General features: G+C 41.4%; 1 protein-coding gene across 6 annotated transcripts in view; it reads left to right on the forward strand.

Moving 5' to 3' along the window:
• LOC113170032 (RNA-binding protein Musashi homolog 2) overlaps positions 1 to 17,498 on the forward strand; it is a 197,017-nt gene that overhangs the window by 50,609 nt on the left and 128,910 nt on the right. For all 6 annotated transcript variants that reach the window (XM_026371891.1, XM_026371892.1, XM_026371894.1 and 3 more), the window contains exon 6: positions 12,621 to 12,713. In XM_026371891.1, coding sequence (XP_026227676.1) covers positions 12,621 to 12,713 — 93 coding nt within the window. The remainder of the gene's footprint in view (positions 1 to 12,620; positions 12,714 to 17,498) is intronic.

Raw genomic sequence — 17,498 nt, forward strand, 5'->3', positions numbered from 1 at the left:
TATTGTGTCTTTTGTTGATCACATCAGAATTTTTGTAGTTTACCGGTGTCTTGATTGGTTTGAATATTTTTTGGAATATCAAAATGACCCTTCCCCTGCTGCCACACTCTGACCCCTCCTTCGACGATCGCAGTGCAGAATTTTGTGCCAGCGTATTTCTTAGGCCAGAGGCGAGACAGCCTAGCTGTGCTGCTGTGAACCTGTGTTGATCTGGTACCACCACTAAAATGCTGAGCTGTCAGCAGGAGCCAGGTAAGGCAGTTTGTTTCGCTCACCACTCAATGGACATGTTTCATTGGCACCTTGCTGGAGGTCAGTAGTAACTGACGGCCAGACCTGTGGGGGTCAGGCCCTGCTACCCAGCTTTAGCGGGAGAGTGAATTACACTGTAGGTGGGGCAGGTGGGCTGAGCCAGGGCTGGGGGCTGAAATTGTTGCACAGCAGCATTTTAAGGGTGTGTGTAGACCGTGTAGAGAAATCCATTTGACCATAGTGTCACACAGCTCCATTTATACACCTGATGTGTAAGAGCTGCTTGGAAACCCCGCAATAGGCTTTTTTCAACAGATTCTTCAACCAATAACTATTCTGTAGGGTATCTCACTTGAGTGATGGAGTTAGAAGACGATGCATCATTGAAGTATTAGGACTAGAGCTCATCAAAGAAAATAGCCTGGTCAGTGTGACATGCCACTTTAAAGTGGCTGAATATTTTAAGAGAGCCCTCTTCCTTAGAGGAAATGAAAAACAGACAAAGAGTGGAGAGCAGAAGGGTTTTGTTTGTTTCTGCCACTGCTCAGGGGCAGAGATGGAAGATTTGGAGATGTGGAGTAGATTGTTAGGGAGTGAGGCAGTTGGGGCCTATTTTCATCGCAGCTGAGGCCTCCACTAGCCACAAGCAGTTTTTCCATAGATGAGAGAACAAAATATCTTCTACCACACAAAGTACGATTTTACTCCTTTCTCCTCCTCCTGGCCTTTCTATATCTCTTCCTCTTCGGCTTTACTCCAATCACCTCCAGACAGCACTACCTGGGTGTCTCAAGGACAGTACAAAGCATTGCCACACACAGACAGCCACAGTGCAGCAGAGTGTAAACAGTCCCTTTTTACATGACATCTAGCTAGGATCATTGTGCTGGCTCCACCACGCATCACCTACCACTAAATGATTATGTATTGTGGGCCGAGCGCATGTGTGTCCACGGAGCTGGACGCTGGCTGGTAAGGATTGCCTGGGAGCTGTCCACGCCATGAAGAATAACTTAGTTTAGCCCTGCTGCTGAGCTCTTCTGAGCATGCTTAAGAGCTGAGAATTATTCCACTCATTTCTAGGTTCCTGTGAAGCATGACAAAAACTCGAGTGCTTCACGCTCACCCAATTCCCTTCCTGAGAGGCACCAACAGGCTCTGGGTTTAGAAGTTGTTCAGCAAACACTCACCATGATGAACGTTAATTACATCAATTAAGTGGACCACAACGATTGTTGGGGGTGGCTAAAAACAGTGTGTCAAAAACACAGAGAATATTAATGTGAGACGGCCGCGGTAGTGCTGCCATTAATTTAAGGGAGCTGCTAGACAAGCAGACTGTAAATAAAGGAAACATGTATATCAATGATTCCTTATTTTATAGTGTTCATAAAGTTCAGTGTAAGTGGTACTGTGGTTGTCATGGTCGCAGTTTAATTCCTTTGACTGCAGCTCATGGTTTTCAGTGTCAAAGATGATTCAGATGTGCTCAATGTAAGTATTTGGCAATTAAATCGTACTGGAAACAGGAATCTCCCAAATTTGAGAATATTCATAACAAATATAGACAGTTATATGTATGAACAGAATGAGATACTTGTACATCTATATTTGCATAGATGAATACAAACCAGGGGCCAATAGATGTGTGAAAGAAAGAGCAGGAATAGCCAACGCCGAGTTCCTGTAAAATGTGACAGATTAAAGTCACCGCGACCACAGCAGCCCGCTGCATTGCGTATGACAGACAGTGCAAACCACACGGTGGTGTGCTGGCTGTTTTTAATAGGATGGAGAGTCCTGACTGGCTTCCTCCTTTGGGAAAACTGACATTCTTGTCCTGGAGGTGTACAGTAAAAAGCATACATGTATAACACCCAAGATCCTGCTAACGGCAGGTTGAATTCATGTTTCGGAAGATACTGAATGCCTGATGACCTTGGTGCCGTGCATAATGATGCATGCTTACAGTTTATTTTTGGAACACAATGATCCACATAATTAATTTTATAGTACAATGAATTGTGTTTCCATCATCATGGCAGTTGCCTGGAGTTTGTTTTACTTATAAATGATTAACAAGGTTCAGTTAGTCATATGTGGCTGCAATTATATTTAGACAACAATGCTGGTACTGCCAGTAAAAGTCTGTTCAAACCATTTACACCATAATAATTTAGTGCTGCAAACTAATGATTAATACATAATTGATTAATATGCCACTTATCTTTCCAATTAATTGATCTTTTTTTTTGTTTCTAGAATGACAGACAATCGTGAAAAATTGCCCCTCGCAATTTCCAGAGGTGAAATATGAGCATTTCTTTTTTTGAACGACAAATGAAGAACTATATACCAAGGATATAAATATTGGACTTTTGCTTGAAAAGTGACCTAAAGATTAAATTAAATTAAATGAGCAAAACTAGTTACTAACTAATCCTTTCAGCTCCAACATTAATTAAATGTCCATCAAATACTGACTGAACAATTCATTTTGATTATCTAGAGAGTCTTGTCTTTAGGGTTAGGTTAATGCTCCCATGGCAACTTTGGCTCTTAACTCCTCCTCTATATGTCCTCCTGCTTTTGCTGCTATAGTGATCACATGACCTTGAGTGTCCAGGATGATAAGCTGTATTGTTTTCCAGCCACGTGTGAGTATAAAAGAGAGAGAGTGAGGGTAAGGTGTATAGTTGGAGGGAGTGTCACAAAAAAAACATTATTGTAATTGGAAGTTAAAATCCCATTTTTTTTTTGCCTCTAGTTCTTACTGTCACTACTAAGACAGGGGTCTTGTTACTGAAATTAACATTTGTTATCAGTGTCAAGGGTCATGTAAGAGAACATCAGCTTCTTGAAAGTGCTGCCACTCAAACAGCTGAGGCAGGAGAGATTATTTGCTATAGAGAAAATGTTTCTCACTTGCTATTAAGGTTAAGCTACTTGTCCGGTGCACCATATGTTCTTCAGACTTTATCCCCAGCTGCTTCTCTACCTCCACCTTTGGTTAAAATGTTTAAAAGCACTCATACATGCATTGGCCCTATTTCATGCATTTATTTTTCAAGTTCCTCCTTGTGTTCTTGGAAAGCTTGAGGTGTTAAGACCATGACCTGCTGTTTATGGTTCTGGATCATACAAATTAAACAAACTAAACTTTACTTTACTTGATACACGTACACAGTACAGAGCTGGAGGACCCTTATCCTAGTGTAAAATTAGAGGGCAGCAGAGACTGGGTGTTACGATAGAGTGAAGAGTCCAGTCCCAAATATAGCTGTTAAAAGTGACTACAGGGTCCCAACCCTGTCTTTGCTGTGTGCCGTGCTGGACTAACAGGAGGATCGAACTCAGTGAGAACTAGACTTGAGAACTGCTCAGCTCTGTGCTGAAGCCCTTTACAAGGTCAGCAGGATTACTCCACTGAGGTGCACATTTTTTCACCTTGTTCATTACAAATCATTCCACATTTGGGCAAAAAGCTTTATGGTATAAAAAAAACCCATCAACTTCTACTGAAAATGTAAAAGGTTAAGGTTATTTAGCTATGGAGCAAGTGCCCCATTAAGTTTTATTGTGAGTAAACAAAAGATTTACACTGATTCTTTTCTCAACCAAATGCATTGTGTGATTACTTTAGGTCTAATGTGCTACAACACATACTGACAGCTATTTTCTTACTCATCAAACTACTGTATAACCCAGTAAACAGAAGGTGTGACAGGAGATTTGTTTGCCCTGCAAATATCCTACTCCCTACACCAACACCCTACAACTTTGCTGCTTTTGTTGGACATGAGCAGCGCCCAGATATTTTTTTGTTATTATTAAAGAATTTTTTCTTTGGTATTTCAATGCACGACTGGCTCATGTCAAAATGAGATTAATTTTAGTGTTCTGCATGCTAAATAGACCTCTGCAGCTACGCAAATGCATGCTGTGTCTCATAACCCTGGAGTCAGTTTTAGATATCCAGTCATGTTCACAATATATTGTCTCGGAAATTTGTTAAATGTTCATAACGTGCTTGCTGAAATGTCCCGGATTTGGCCACAAGCAAGCATCTAATTAGCATAATATTCATATTTCCAAAAAGCTCTTAAGAGCACTTCTGGTATTGTCCATTTCTCTTATTTGCCTCTTATTGCTATAACGTTTGCTTAATGCCTGGCCTGCGCCTAGCGATCGCATGCTGTGCTCATTGTGAATGCAGTGTGAATGTGCTGTTTGGGTATGGGCCCATGCATCTCCAGGGTCCTATAATCAGCTCTAAGCTGCTTCTATCAATCTTCATAACTGTAGTGGGTTGAGGAGGGAAGTGCAGCTAATCAGCTCTAACTGTGGCCCCATATTCAGCCTGACTGTCACTGTTATAGCAAGGCCATATGCAAACAGTGTCCCTTTACATGCGTGTCCCTCACTAACGTCTTGGCTGTCTCACAGGGCCATTCCACAGATGGGCAGCTCTCGCATGAGTCAGGTTTTGAAACGGCCTGTGACTTTCACTGAATAGCTGTTAGTGTAGGTTAATATAGGAGTGGTGGCCCTGCAGCGGTGGCAATCACAGCTCTGATCAGAGCTGGGCTTCAAAGATGTCTGCGCAAGTTGAACCCAGAGTTGTCATTAGCTTCTGCCCTATGCTTGACAGCCATTGCCCACCCCCAACTCCCTCTTCCTGTCTCTCGCTCTCCTTCACCCTCTTTGTCTCTCTCTTATTGCACTAATTTTCTGTCCTCGTTCAAATGGCCACTGTAATCCTGGGTCTAGGTGCTTGGGCCTGTCACTACACATTTGCACTAAGCATCTTTCCTTCTCTCATCTCCTTTGCCCTAATTGTATTGTAATAAGCAATTACAGATCTATTTATGCACACTAGAGCTGAGATTGGACCACTTTTTAAAAGGGCATGCTGGGGAGTGGAACTGGACCAGGCAGTGCCCCTCATCCTCAACATGACACCACTGCCGCTCAGCCTTCTCTCTTTCTCTCACTGATGATCTAATCCCACTTTACTATCTTGCAATCCTCTTCTGTTTTCTATCCTGTGAAGAACGCCCTCCAAAGCAGAAGTGATTGTGCTGTTGTTTGTTGTTTATTGGCTGTGTTTTCTCTTTGTGAGTCAGCTCTAGTGATGCAAATGAGCAGAGGCAGTGTTTACCTGGACTGGCCGTGTTTTCCCTGTATGCGTGTGTGTGCTCGCGAGCGCGTGCGCCTTGTGCCTGCACAGCGTCTACGCCTTTGATCATACTACATTGCATTGACAGATGCTCTCTGGTGCTTTCTGGTTGCTTATGAACGAGGCCACAGACGAGATCTGAATGCCAGTAATTATATCCCCTTGCTAGAACGATAACAATTGTGGCTTATACAACAAAGTGTGATGGCTTTTTTCTATCTGTCCCATTATTTTTAGGTATGAGAAATGACATCGAAATCCCCTGTCTGCTTCCTCCTTGTCTGGGGCTCTGTGTTTACACCTGTTTATGTGAGAGGTGAGGGCCATGAGAAAGGCTTACACCTTGTAATCATAGCTGGATGTGTGATCTCAGCGACCTGCCTGAGAACTGGCTCAGAGAGTGGTGTGCATGTGTTGCGCGTGGGGGGGTGTGTATGTTGGAGAAGGGTTTGGTGGCGATTGAAAGATCCAATAACAACAAAGGAAGGATTCAGGCACATGACACAATGAGAAGGTTGGGAAGCATTGAGTGCATTAAGAAGGAGCGGAAGAGTATACTACACATATCATACATACAAACACTCAGTGTGCAGTTTATTAAGTACATGTGGCTACACCTACAACGCAGTCTAGTATAACAGAAGTACTACACTGACTGTAGTAGGCAAAATGCTAAATAAATATCCCCCTAAAATTTAAAACAAATTCAAAATATGCTTTTCCTCACATTGAAGAGCTGAGGGGCATGCAGGTTTCATGTTGAACTAGAATTATTGCATTGTGCTTGTATACCTCCGCTAACCAATGAAGTTGCCGTTTACATGTCTGCATACATGTCTTTTCACACTCATAGGAGTTTCTGCGTGAGTCCGAGTGGACATTCTCTCCAGGCATTTCTGAGATTATAGCCTTAATGAGAAAGGGACATACGTGAGGTCGCAGCGACGGTGATCTTTGAGCGTCGACCATCACAATTTACTCTGTTAAACCCTTGAGTTAAAGTTGATGCTTGTGCCAAATTTGACTAAATTACCTTAATTACGTTTGTGTTAAATTTGAAGAAATCCCCCAAAGACATCTCAGAGTTTACATTTGTTCAGAGGAATGAGACGAACGACCCCAAAATCATGTCCCTGGCCACGGCCATTGCCTGCGCAGAGGCACAAAAGCTGGGCAGAGTAAGGTAAAGACACTGATATGCAATCTATAAGATGTTTATTTGTCTGTCCTCTTACTATCATTGGAATCAGTTTAAAACATTTCTAGTAAAACCACTTATCTATCTTATCTATCACTGACATGTCTATATGAAGGATTTTACAATACAACATACGTATGGCATCAGATTTGAAGTGTCTGTGTAAAATCTGGGGATTTACATAAATATGTTACTTACTTTTCTTCCCCCTACTTCTTCTTTTTTAATTGTTTCACTCTGTATTCATTTCCTAGTGTTACGTGCTTGGAGAGTTAATGACATTCACGGCTTATATTCGCAGCGTCTGTTTTGTATGAATGTTCAAAAACGCTAATATCATTATGTAGGTGCAACACAGGCTCTTTGAATTAGGTTGCTTCCACAGGTAGAAGTTCTAAAATTTCCACAAGTAACATTAATATTGAGTGCTGCAATATTAGCTACAGGCTTCTCATTCTCAACTTTCTCAGCTCTCACAGCAGCCTGCACTTTTATAGCACATACTTAAGCCAGGAGCACAGTATTATAAAGGAGCTGCAATCAGGGGCATTATTTACACTTAGTGAAGAAAGGAGCCCCCCCCCCCCCCCACACACACACACACACACACACACACACATAAATCAGACAGTAGATGAGAGTCATCAAAGTGAAACAGCTTGGTCTTGGTTTTGTCTCACGTTTGAGCTGTTGCCAAGTTTGCCACCTGAGCCAACTTTAAAGTTATTCGGAAGCCTAAGATTTACATTTGCAGGGAGTGAAAGGTGAAAAGGGATATTCACGTCATTTACTTTACTTCCTATCATCCTATGATCAAACTTCTAAAATCCTATAAATATTAGTATATAAGTATTAATAAGGTCACATGTTAGGTACCTGGGTGCAATTACCTGCCTGTGCTGTCCCACTTGGACACTGCAAGAACAATTAAGAGTAACTCTTACTGTTGTCCAACATGAAAAGATGATCATATTCAAGACTATTAATTTATATCATATAAATATGTTTGTGATATTTTATAGTGGCTCTGAATAGGAATTGAAATAGCTCTGGGGGTTTACTAGGTGGCCACTTTGTGTTCCCACTATGCTAGAATCCACATCCTTCCTGGCTCCTCACTGTGATGTCAGCCACTGTCAGGACTGTCTGTCAGTGTGTGTGTGTGTGTGTGTGTGTTTGTGTGTGTGTGTGTGTGTGTGTGTGTGTGTTTGTGTGTGTGTGTGTGTGTGTGTCTATGCTGCAGGGTAGGAGTAGGATATTGTTGTAGAGGTGTATGGACAAAGCAGTCAGTCTTAAGCACTCTCGGGAGAGTATTTTCGTGACCTGAATCGGTTGTGTTGTGTTGTTTCTGTTTTTTTCATGTCAACTGACAAAAGCTTACATTCTTTATACACCAATAAAAAAAAATACACACAAGCAGCACCTACACTGCAATGTAGACTATGTCTACACTACAAAGACTAACAGTCTTTACTGGTGATTTAGAGTTGAAGGAAAAGCTATTATAATTTTAGTGTTCAAGGCTCATTGTTAATGCACAGTTTTAGTTCTGAAAAAGATGGATGTTGTCAGTGTGAGTTGTGCTTTTATTAAAATCAAGACAAGACGGTGCAGATGCCATTATGGCTCTTTTTATGAGCCATTAAATTAAACCAGCTTGTTCCTAATTTCTGCTAATATTCATTACTAAAGTGAGGCTTAGCGATGCTTATGCTTTTTTTTTTTTCTTGATGACCTCACTGAAAAGGTCGTGCTGTTTTTAGAGGTTTATGGTTTGTCATTTTCTTCTGGCTGTTCCTGCTAAAACTGCTAACAGGTGTCAAGAAGAGTGCACCATAAGCTTTCTACATTTTCCTCTGCCTCCCTGTATGTACCTGCAGCATGCCTTCTATTATCATGGTAATGCACTGGGTCCGTAATTGTTGCAGCTATTCGCACTCGCAGCCTCACACACACTCAAGAAATTAAAAACACCATTCATGTGCAAGCACACATGCACTCACTCATGCACACTCATAACTCTACTTACTGTCTCTTAGGGATGTGCAAAAATAACTGAATGCTTGAACAATTGGGTTAAAGAAAAAAAACTAAACTGGGTTGAAGAGTGGTCCATTTTTAAACCAGTCAGCTTGAATTGAAATGGTGTTGAAACAGACTTTTAAAATACTACAAATGATCAGAACTAATGTTGCTGTAAATGTAGTGTTGGGAATTTGCCGCTCCCCCAGTAGTTATTATTGCGTGTGATTTGGTTAAAAGGGAAATGCATTCGTTAAAATGTAAAATGATCTGTGTCGAATTAAACGCAGTTCCAAAGTCATTTCATCCAATCACCTTGCTGTTATTGCACTTGCTTCATGTTTACATGGAAAATAGCTGCAGTTCTTCAAGTAGCCTGTAAAGAACTGATAACAAGATGAGACAATCATTAAAAGTCTTTGGCTCCTAGTAACTCAAACAATGGCAGCGCCGAATAGTATATCAACAGGCATAGAGCTATGAGACTTAATGTCTGTTGTCACCATGGAGAGAAAAATAGAGAAAGTAATTATGTTGTACCAGCACTCAAGCAATCCCATCAGCTATTGGGCAGACATGTCAAAGTATAAAGACAAGGCTGAAAACTTGAGTGGTTGCAGCCTGATGGAACAAGGCTGAAAAATGACCAGGGAATGGGTGGCCCAGAAGGGAAGCAGGACAAACAGCTGATGTAAAGTGGCAAGCAGAAATGAACATTGACTTTTTTTTTTTTTTTTTTTTTACCTAGATTGGCAACGATAAAAGTGACTGATGTTGATAAATACTTGCACAGCCAGTTTATCAGCTGCTGTCTGGCTTGGGGTTGCTGGCGGCAGAATCGGAGGCTGATAACCCCTGAGGCCTGAGTCATGATGGTGGGCGGGTGGGTGGGGGGTGGTGGGGGCGGAGGATGTTGCAGCTGCTTGGTCTTAGCCAGTGTATAACCCTAAAGTAGCCGGTTGATATTTAGCATGTCCACAAGTAGTCTAACCGGTTTCCCTTCCCTGCCCTAGGTTTCCCTTCCTCTAACCTGCAATGATTATTACACAGTCGTCTGACAGGCGGGAGACAGCTCCGTGGGTTCAGCTCCATCCCCTTCTAACTAGAGTCACAGGTGACTCACACACTTCCTGTCCTTTCTGAAACACTGGAAGAGCATTAAAGTGCCTAAATGAAGTTGGATTCACTTATTATTCTCTCTTTTTACAGAGTGTTAAACAAGAATAAGTGGAATTTTCCCCCCGAAAATTGTAATTTGATATTTAAATAAATAATAATAATAAATCAAGCACATTCTCACATGAAATAAATTTTCTCTAATAAAAATTTCACATGACCACAGAATCATTTCTTACGGTGTGTCACACGTTGTCAGACATGGCTCCGTCTAAGCTGCACCCTGTCAGCCCCAGGTGTGCTTCATTAGCTGTGCGTTGAGGCGATCATCGCCATGTTAATATTGCCTTTGAACTCCCAGGTGTTAATATGCATTAACGTTTAGCACATAATATAGTATGGGTTTTGTCATGGATTCGAACGTGCTGGTATTAGCATGCTAACATGTGATGGTCAGATATGACCACAGTCGTATCCAAACGTGTGCCGCGTCAGGACGGCGCTGAGCGTCTGCTCATTCTTAGTGATAGACTGTATATAGGAGTTAAATCAACAGTCTAGTGAGCTCCCTATTCCCTAGTGTTTTGTGATTTGTAGACATTTGCAGCTCTGTTAGTTGTCTGAGATGGTCAGGTCTGTTGTGCATCACTGTACTCCATTGCTTAGTACTACAAAAACTGTGCATATTCAAGCTATTGCACATTTTCATGAGCCTGATGAAGCGCTTAGTGAAATGTGTTGCTCTGGTCAGTGTAATAAAACATCCTTGATTATGTTTTTATTGCCTCAGTGTATAGTGGAACTCAAACTCTTACTCTTGAATACACATTCATCTTGCTGTTGCCAGCACCTCCAGCCCTGAAACAAGTCTTTTTTAAATCTTTTTTTTTTTTTTTTTGCTTTTAAATTGGAGTTATTAGATACAATAAATGCCACCTCTGAAATATGTTTCTTTATCCATAAAAGCGCATTTGGATAAATGTCTTTATATTATCTTTCTTTTTTTGCACGTTTCTTTTTTTCAAAACTTGTCTTAATTGAATTTTGTGGTAAAACAATATAACATAATCAAAAAACACAAATTCTGTAATGAGAGAGGGCCCATGTGTGGGAGGCTGTGTGCATATGAGCAGGCTATGTGCCCGTGAGACTGCGTGCACCTGGAAAGCACTTGACAGATGGTTATTTCAGCTCTAGCTGAATGTTGCTTCTTTTTTTCTATGTTAAGCCTCTTTCATAGATCTACCGTGTTTTGGTCTGCACTTTGATCAAGGTAGACTATTTCAACCATCTTCATTGTTTGCTGTGCATCTCTAGAGTATGTTTATCCTGCCACCATCGCTTTTTTTGTTTGATTCTGGGGAGTAAAGGGAGATCAGAGCTGTGACTTTCTCTGCTTCCTTGTCTGTTTTTTTTTTTTTTTTTTATGTGTGGGCTTGTTTGCCGGTAAGATTACAGAGCAGTGCATCAAAAACCATTAGATGTTACATCATATCAGTAAATTCTAAATCTGTAGCATAGATTTGGCACTTTATAGTGACAAGTAAAGATTATATGGGAGATGTTGTCTTCCTAGACAATATCCTACCATAGTTTGTCCTTTTTTTATTTCCCAAACAGGTGCAAGAAAAAAACCAAACCAACCAGCTTTATTCACTCTCCTGTCATTACTCTTATTACTCTCCAGTAACTAGACAAAAAATGGTTCACACAGAAATGGTCAGTTCTGACTCAAGCTAGAAAAATCCCTTTTCAGTACCGTCACCTTTAAGTGTCCATGACTAGCTGAAACAGGCTGGTGTGATCGAACAGCCTCTCACTGCAGAGTCAGATCAGACCAAAGCAATAACCACTAACACCATAAAGATATGAAGCGCTTAAGGCCCGTTCATGGTTTCCACTTGCTTTCAGATGGATGTAGACCGCCAATACCAATATTCTATTAATGCTAAAAGTGGGGGAGCGGGGTGCGCACAAGGACGTGTTCTACGCAAATGCACTAGAAAACATGCCGCTGACCTTCCTGGCAGCAAGAATAAGTTTGTTGTTTGTGGTATTTGGCTGAACAACATAAAAAAAAAAAAAGTCACAAAAGTGAATCAGTGTGTGCAAAAGCTCAACAGGAATAGGACTTAAGGGCGGCAACACACAGTGCATACAGTCAACTGCAATGTGGAACGTCAGATTCTGAGCTGCTGGGTGGTGTTCACCGGTTGAAAAAGAAATAGCCCCACACACATCTGACACCGAATTGAATTGTTTCTGTAGTTCTCGGAGAATTTGTTCTCCTAAATTTAGCATGTACTCTCTGCAGCAGATGTTCGTGCCCTTTTTGATGCCGTGGGTAATAATCCTTAATATTCTTGCAGTTTGAAACTAAATGAGGCTTTAATGCACTCTGATTCCATCTTCCAGCGCTCATTAATTGTTTTTAAAAGTCCATAAATTATTTCTGTTGTTGTTGTTGTTGTTGTGTTGTGAGTTTAGTCGAAGATAAATAGCAACTTTTAGGGATGAAATGGAGGTCTTTAATTCGTTGACAGTCTATTTTGATTAGAGCTTCCATTTGAAACGTTATTGTGAAGGGGGAAACTCGCCAAACTTTTATTTTATTATTTTTATTTTTCAGATTTAAGTATTCAGCATCTGCGACCTTGCTTGTTACTAACACTGAAATGCTAAGTGTTTTTGAAACTTTATTGTGTGAATTTATTTCTTCCTGTTCTGCAACAGTGTGTCCTCACTCCTTTACTGTATGTCATCTCCAGGTGTGTTTGAAGCCTCATTAAAGGTGCTGTGCAGCGCGTTTGAAGCCTCATCACTAATCTTCTCCTCTCGCCCTTTTCTTCCCAGATGGTCACAAGAACAAAGAAAATATTTGTGGGTGGCTTGTCAGCCAATACAGTAGTGGAAGATGTGAAGCAGTATTTTGAACAGTTTGGGAAGGTAAGATTTTACTATTACACTGCACTGTGCTGTCACAATAACCAGAAGTTCAATGTTTTTTTATTTTATTTCAAGCTGTGTAGCTCAACACATTCAATTTAGTATGATCATCATCAAACTATCAAATATATTAATTTGATAATTTGGTTTACTGGAGCCTTAATTCACGCCCTTCATCTCTTCCTGTCACTGTGGATTTCACTGGGGGTTAGACCACATCCTTCTTTGCAGCAGTCACGAACTTCAGCCTTAAAAGAAGCAAGCAGCTCCAGTTTGGCTCCTCTCCTGACAGCAACACAGAAACATTTCTATTGAAGCTAACAACTGAATATATGGCAGTAGCTTTACACAGCCCACCATGCCTGGTCATGCCTTGTTTACAGAACCAATGAGCAATGACAATCAGCTGCCATGACTAAACCTCTTTACAAAAACCGCAACCAGGTTTTTGTTTCTAGCATTAAAATATAGATACAAATATAACTTATTCTAATTAAAGTACTGTTATTATGACATTATTCTAGTATGTTCTGAAAAAAAAAACATGTTTCATTCAACACATTGAGCTGATTGTTCCTGTCTGCTGCAGCATTTGTGCATGCTGTTCTAATGACCAATACCCTCAGCTGAGTGAAGCATATATGCACTCCCTTTTTATACAAGGACATGTGCACTAAACACACACACAACACGCACACACACAAACGGGCATGTGCACACACAAACAGGTTTTGATACAGTGGCAGCATTTCACAGATAATTTCCTCACACCAAGCGGAGATCCATTTCCCTCATGTCATATTCTACATCAGTCAAGGTCACCTTCAGCTGATACAGTCCCTGTAACATCAGCACTTGACCTTGAGTTTAAACAATTTCACTGAGGATAGATTTTTCATGGGCACATAATGCGCCATGTCCTAAAGGAGACAAAAGAGCTGTTACAGATTAATAGAATTTTTTTTTTTTTTTTTTTAAGAGACAAAATGCAACCCGCACTCCCACAAAAGGCCCAGTGCTTTTTACTTGACCGAAAGCGTGCAAGGTGAAGGACTTTGTTTTGCTCTTTTTCCCGTGGAAGTGGCATTGAAGACCTCACCATGGTCTGCTATTCTAAATAAAGATGCCTTATTAGCACAATAGAACGCAGCAAGCAAATATTCAGCACGACTTTGCAATCAATGGATCTGAGAAAGGACTCGAAATGATTTTCGACTTGATTGAATGACATAATTGACTTGATTATACAAAGTTTTTTCCTCCTTGAGGAATCCTCAAATGCTTAGGAGGAAACAAACAAATCAGACTGATTGAGCAAGATCTTGTGCATGTTTCTGTGTGTGCTTTTATAGCCTACTTGTGCATGCTTGGATGTGTCTGCAGTACTGCTCTCGCCATGCGTGAGTGTGTCAGCGATTAAGTGTATTTATGTGGGTGCATGATTAGTAGTATGCGTGCCTGTGGGGGAGTGGGTGTGCGTGTGTGTGTTACCAGGTTTGAGTGTCTTCGGCATAAAAAAGAAATCAGAGTACATATTGTGGCCTATGGCTGACTCTGGTTTGCGAGTGTCCTTTCTTTTCTGTCTTACACATCCCAGGATTTATTAAATAACCTGCCTGTCAGTGCAACCTGGCATTATCGCCACATACGCGCCACATACGCAACGCTCTGAGGACTTATCCGCAGAAGGGAAAACCAATTAATTCAGTTCCCTCTCCATAGAATCTTGGTGGCAGAATGTGTGTCAGTCATCAGCTTGTCTTTCTGTCTGTCTCTCAGCTTATGTGCATATCAAGGGGGACATTAGCCAGCATGGGTGGCAGGGCAGCTAGTCATTTATATTCCTGTGAAGTATGTTTTAAAGCACTTATCAATCATCATGCAACTACAGCTTAAGGCACCAGCAAATGTTCTTCCTCACTGGGAGCAAGCCATTTCACTGATACCAGTTAGCAAGCACTGTATTTGTGTGTGCGTTTGTACTGTAAGCTCGTATACTAGGCGGCATCGTCCAATTAGCAGGATGTGGTCTACAGAGATGGCGGTAGCTGGGAGGCAGTGGAGGGGAAACAGCTGGTGTGGCCACAATTGGGTCACAGGTTCTGTCTGTAACCTCCACACCTCTTCCCCCCTCTCCCCCCCCTTCTGTCTCCATTCTGTCAGGGGGAGAGGTGGCATTTGTTATGGGAGAGGCTGACAGCTCTCATGCACATCAGTCTCACTGCCACTCTCCCAGCCGTCACCATTAGGAAAGAGCACATGCCCGAGCTTGGCACAACTTCAGAAGAGCTGCTCCACAGTCGGAGCCACTTTTTTGTCGCCTACAGTACACACTTCATGTGTGTATTTGAAGTGATTGTGACAGTCAGTTGAATGGAACTGAAGTGTGGTTGTGTTTGACTGATTCTAATACACCTCAGATGGATCCCATTACCTGCCTAATAGTAGCCACATCCTGCCTTCCTATTTTTTGTCCTCAGGCAGCACACTGCACCAAAGCCCTGCAAGCCAGATGAGACAATCTTATCAGTACTGCCTGGCCTCTCTTTATATTCAAGGACTCTTAACTGGAGGCTGCTGCTATTTCTGTTTTGAAGTAAAGTCAAATTAAACAGTATGATGTTTTGCTATTATGCACTGTTGTGCAGACCTGAAATTGTGAAAAAAGCCAGGTTTACCTATCATTATTATTATTATTATTGTTATTATTAATGATGTCATTATTTTTTATGTTGGCATTAAATATCTTCTGTTTTTTAATAAATCAAACACCTGTTAACACAACACCTACTACCACGAAATGTTCCGCTGAGGCAAGGACTTGATTAAAGATGGGAGTTGGTGTGATGACACCTTATAAATTTGGATGTGACGTACCAGCAGAGCTCTGCCCGGGCATGAAGGGAGCTTTCCCCACAGTTAAAGGCATAATTAGCTGGGGTTGCTAATGCTTCCTCATTGGTTTATTGTAATCGGCTTTGAGTGCATCTCATAGTGGCCTTATTTGGCTAAGCTGAAACAACTCCTGCTCACTGGTTCACTTTCTGCCCTCCTGTCCATTGGCTTGGCCTTGCAGACCTGAAGCTGACTTTTAGTTTCGTCAGAGCTACTTGCTTCCGTGTCACTGGGCTGCTACAATCGTCCCTTTATGACCAGGCTGTCCTGGTTCTCATGCTCCACTGGTCTACAGCCAAATTCTAGAGGTGGAGTTGACTGGGAGGAGCAGGAGGAGCTTAACCAGTTCACTGCCATTGAGCTCAGAAGGGATAAAGGTAGACACACTAAGGTCAAGAAAGTCCTAAGACCTAAGATGGGACAATGGTCTTACTGTAAAAATGAATAACTAAATAAATAAATAAATAAATAATAATACAGTCATACAAGGGAAATGGCAGTGTGAGTGATGACACCTATTGCAAGACACTGGAAGGATGAGTGTGATGAATGGAAGGAGACCATTGTCAAAACACAAAGAGTCGTCTCCCAGCCAAAGCAGCTGCGTGTTGTTGTGTTTCACCTCCGGCCAGGGGATCATCTGCATACCTCTCCCATTCTTTCACTGAGAAGAAGCAGATGAGGGGAAGATTTGAAATTATAAAAGCACCCGAGAAAGATTCCTTGGCAAAGTGCATGAAATTTGTTCTGGGGCTCTGGTAATCTAATACCACGGCTGACATTTTGCATGCCCTTAGATTCTGTAAATGGCAGAAAAATAACTGTGTGTGACCATCTGTAAAGACTGTAGGAATCCATTGTGCATACCTGCCCAAGTGCTTAGGCCCTTAACATCTTTCAGGTATTCCAATTAATAAAAAGCAGCCCTGGGGAATATTAAGAAAAATCAGTGGCACATATTGTTGTAAAAATCTGTTCTGTTTGTACCTTTTCTTAAGGAGAAGCTTTCAGATTAAACTGTACATTTAAGTATCTGTGAAACAGAGTAAACAGGCTCTTATTATTCTTTTGTTTTACAGTTGCATTGACTGATTTCAAACTTTGAACTTTTACTATCATCCTTTACAAATTGCATCCAATTCACCAATAATAAATAGCCAATAACCATGGATATGACGTTGATATAATCGTTCCTGTGTTATCTGTTTGATTGCAGAATTCAAATTATACCTAGGGTGACAATGCAATTAAGTTTTTACAGTGACAACTTTTACCTTGGGTGACAATGCAATTAAACTCTCACCGTGATAACACATACACAGGCCTTGGAGTATGTGAAGGTGCACATTAAATGCCCTTTGAACTTGTATTGCAGTGATGGGATCTCTGAGGAAAGTAAAACTCAGGCACACGTGACATGTTCATTGGCTGAAAATAGCAAAGATGAATGATTGATTGATGCATAAAAAAGAAAAAAAAAACACTTTAGATGAGCATAAAGAGCCTAATCAAAAGGCCACAGTCCTTCATTCCACTCCTTCAGCTAGTGCAGGTGCACATTTGCATGCCATTTACATGTCAGCTCACAGTGACCACTACTAGTCCGACGTCTCGGTGTCCATCATCTGCTGACATTCTGTGATTGTTTCCTCTCTGCTGAGACTCACCCAATCAGTTGAGGATATAGTCTGGTTCCAGTGATTATATAGAGTGATCAGAGCAGCAATGATGGAGCATGTGCCTTGCAGTGGAGATTTAGCCAGAGGCTTCAATCTCATTGCAGTCACTTGTAGTTAGTGACTGAGGCTAGCAGTGAGAAGGGCAGAGCAATATAAATGAATTGGCTATGAATGTGGATACGGCCGCGCTGCTGCAGGGACACACAGGGGG

Source organism: Anabas testudineus, chromosome 14 (assembly GCF_900324465.2).
Source record: "Anabas testudineus chromosome 14, fAnaTes1.2, whole genome shotgun sequence".
NCBI lineage: Eukaryota > Metazoa > Chordata > Actinopteri > Anabantiformes > Anabantidae > Anabas > Anabas testudineus.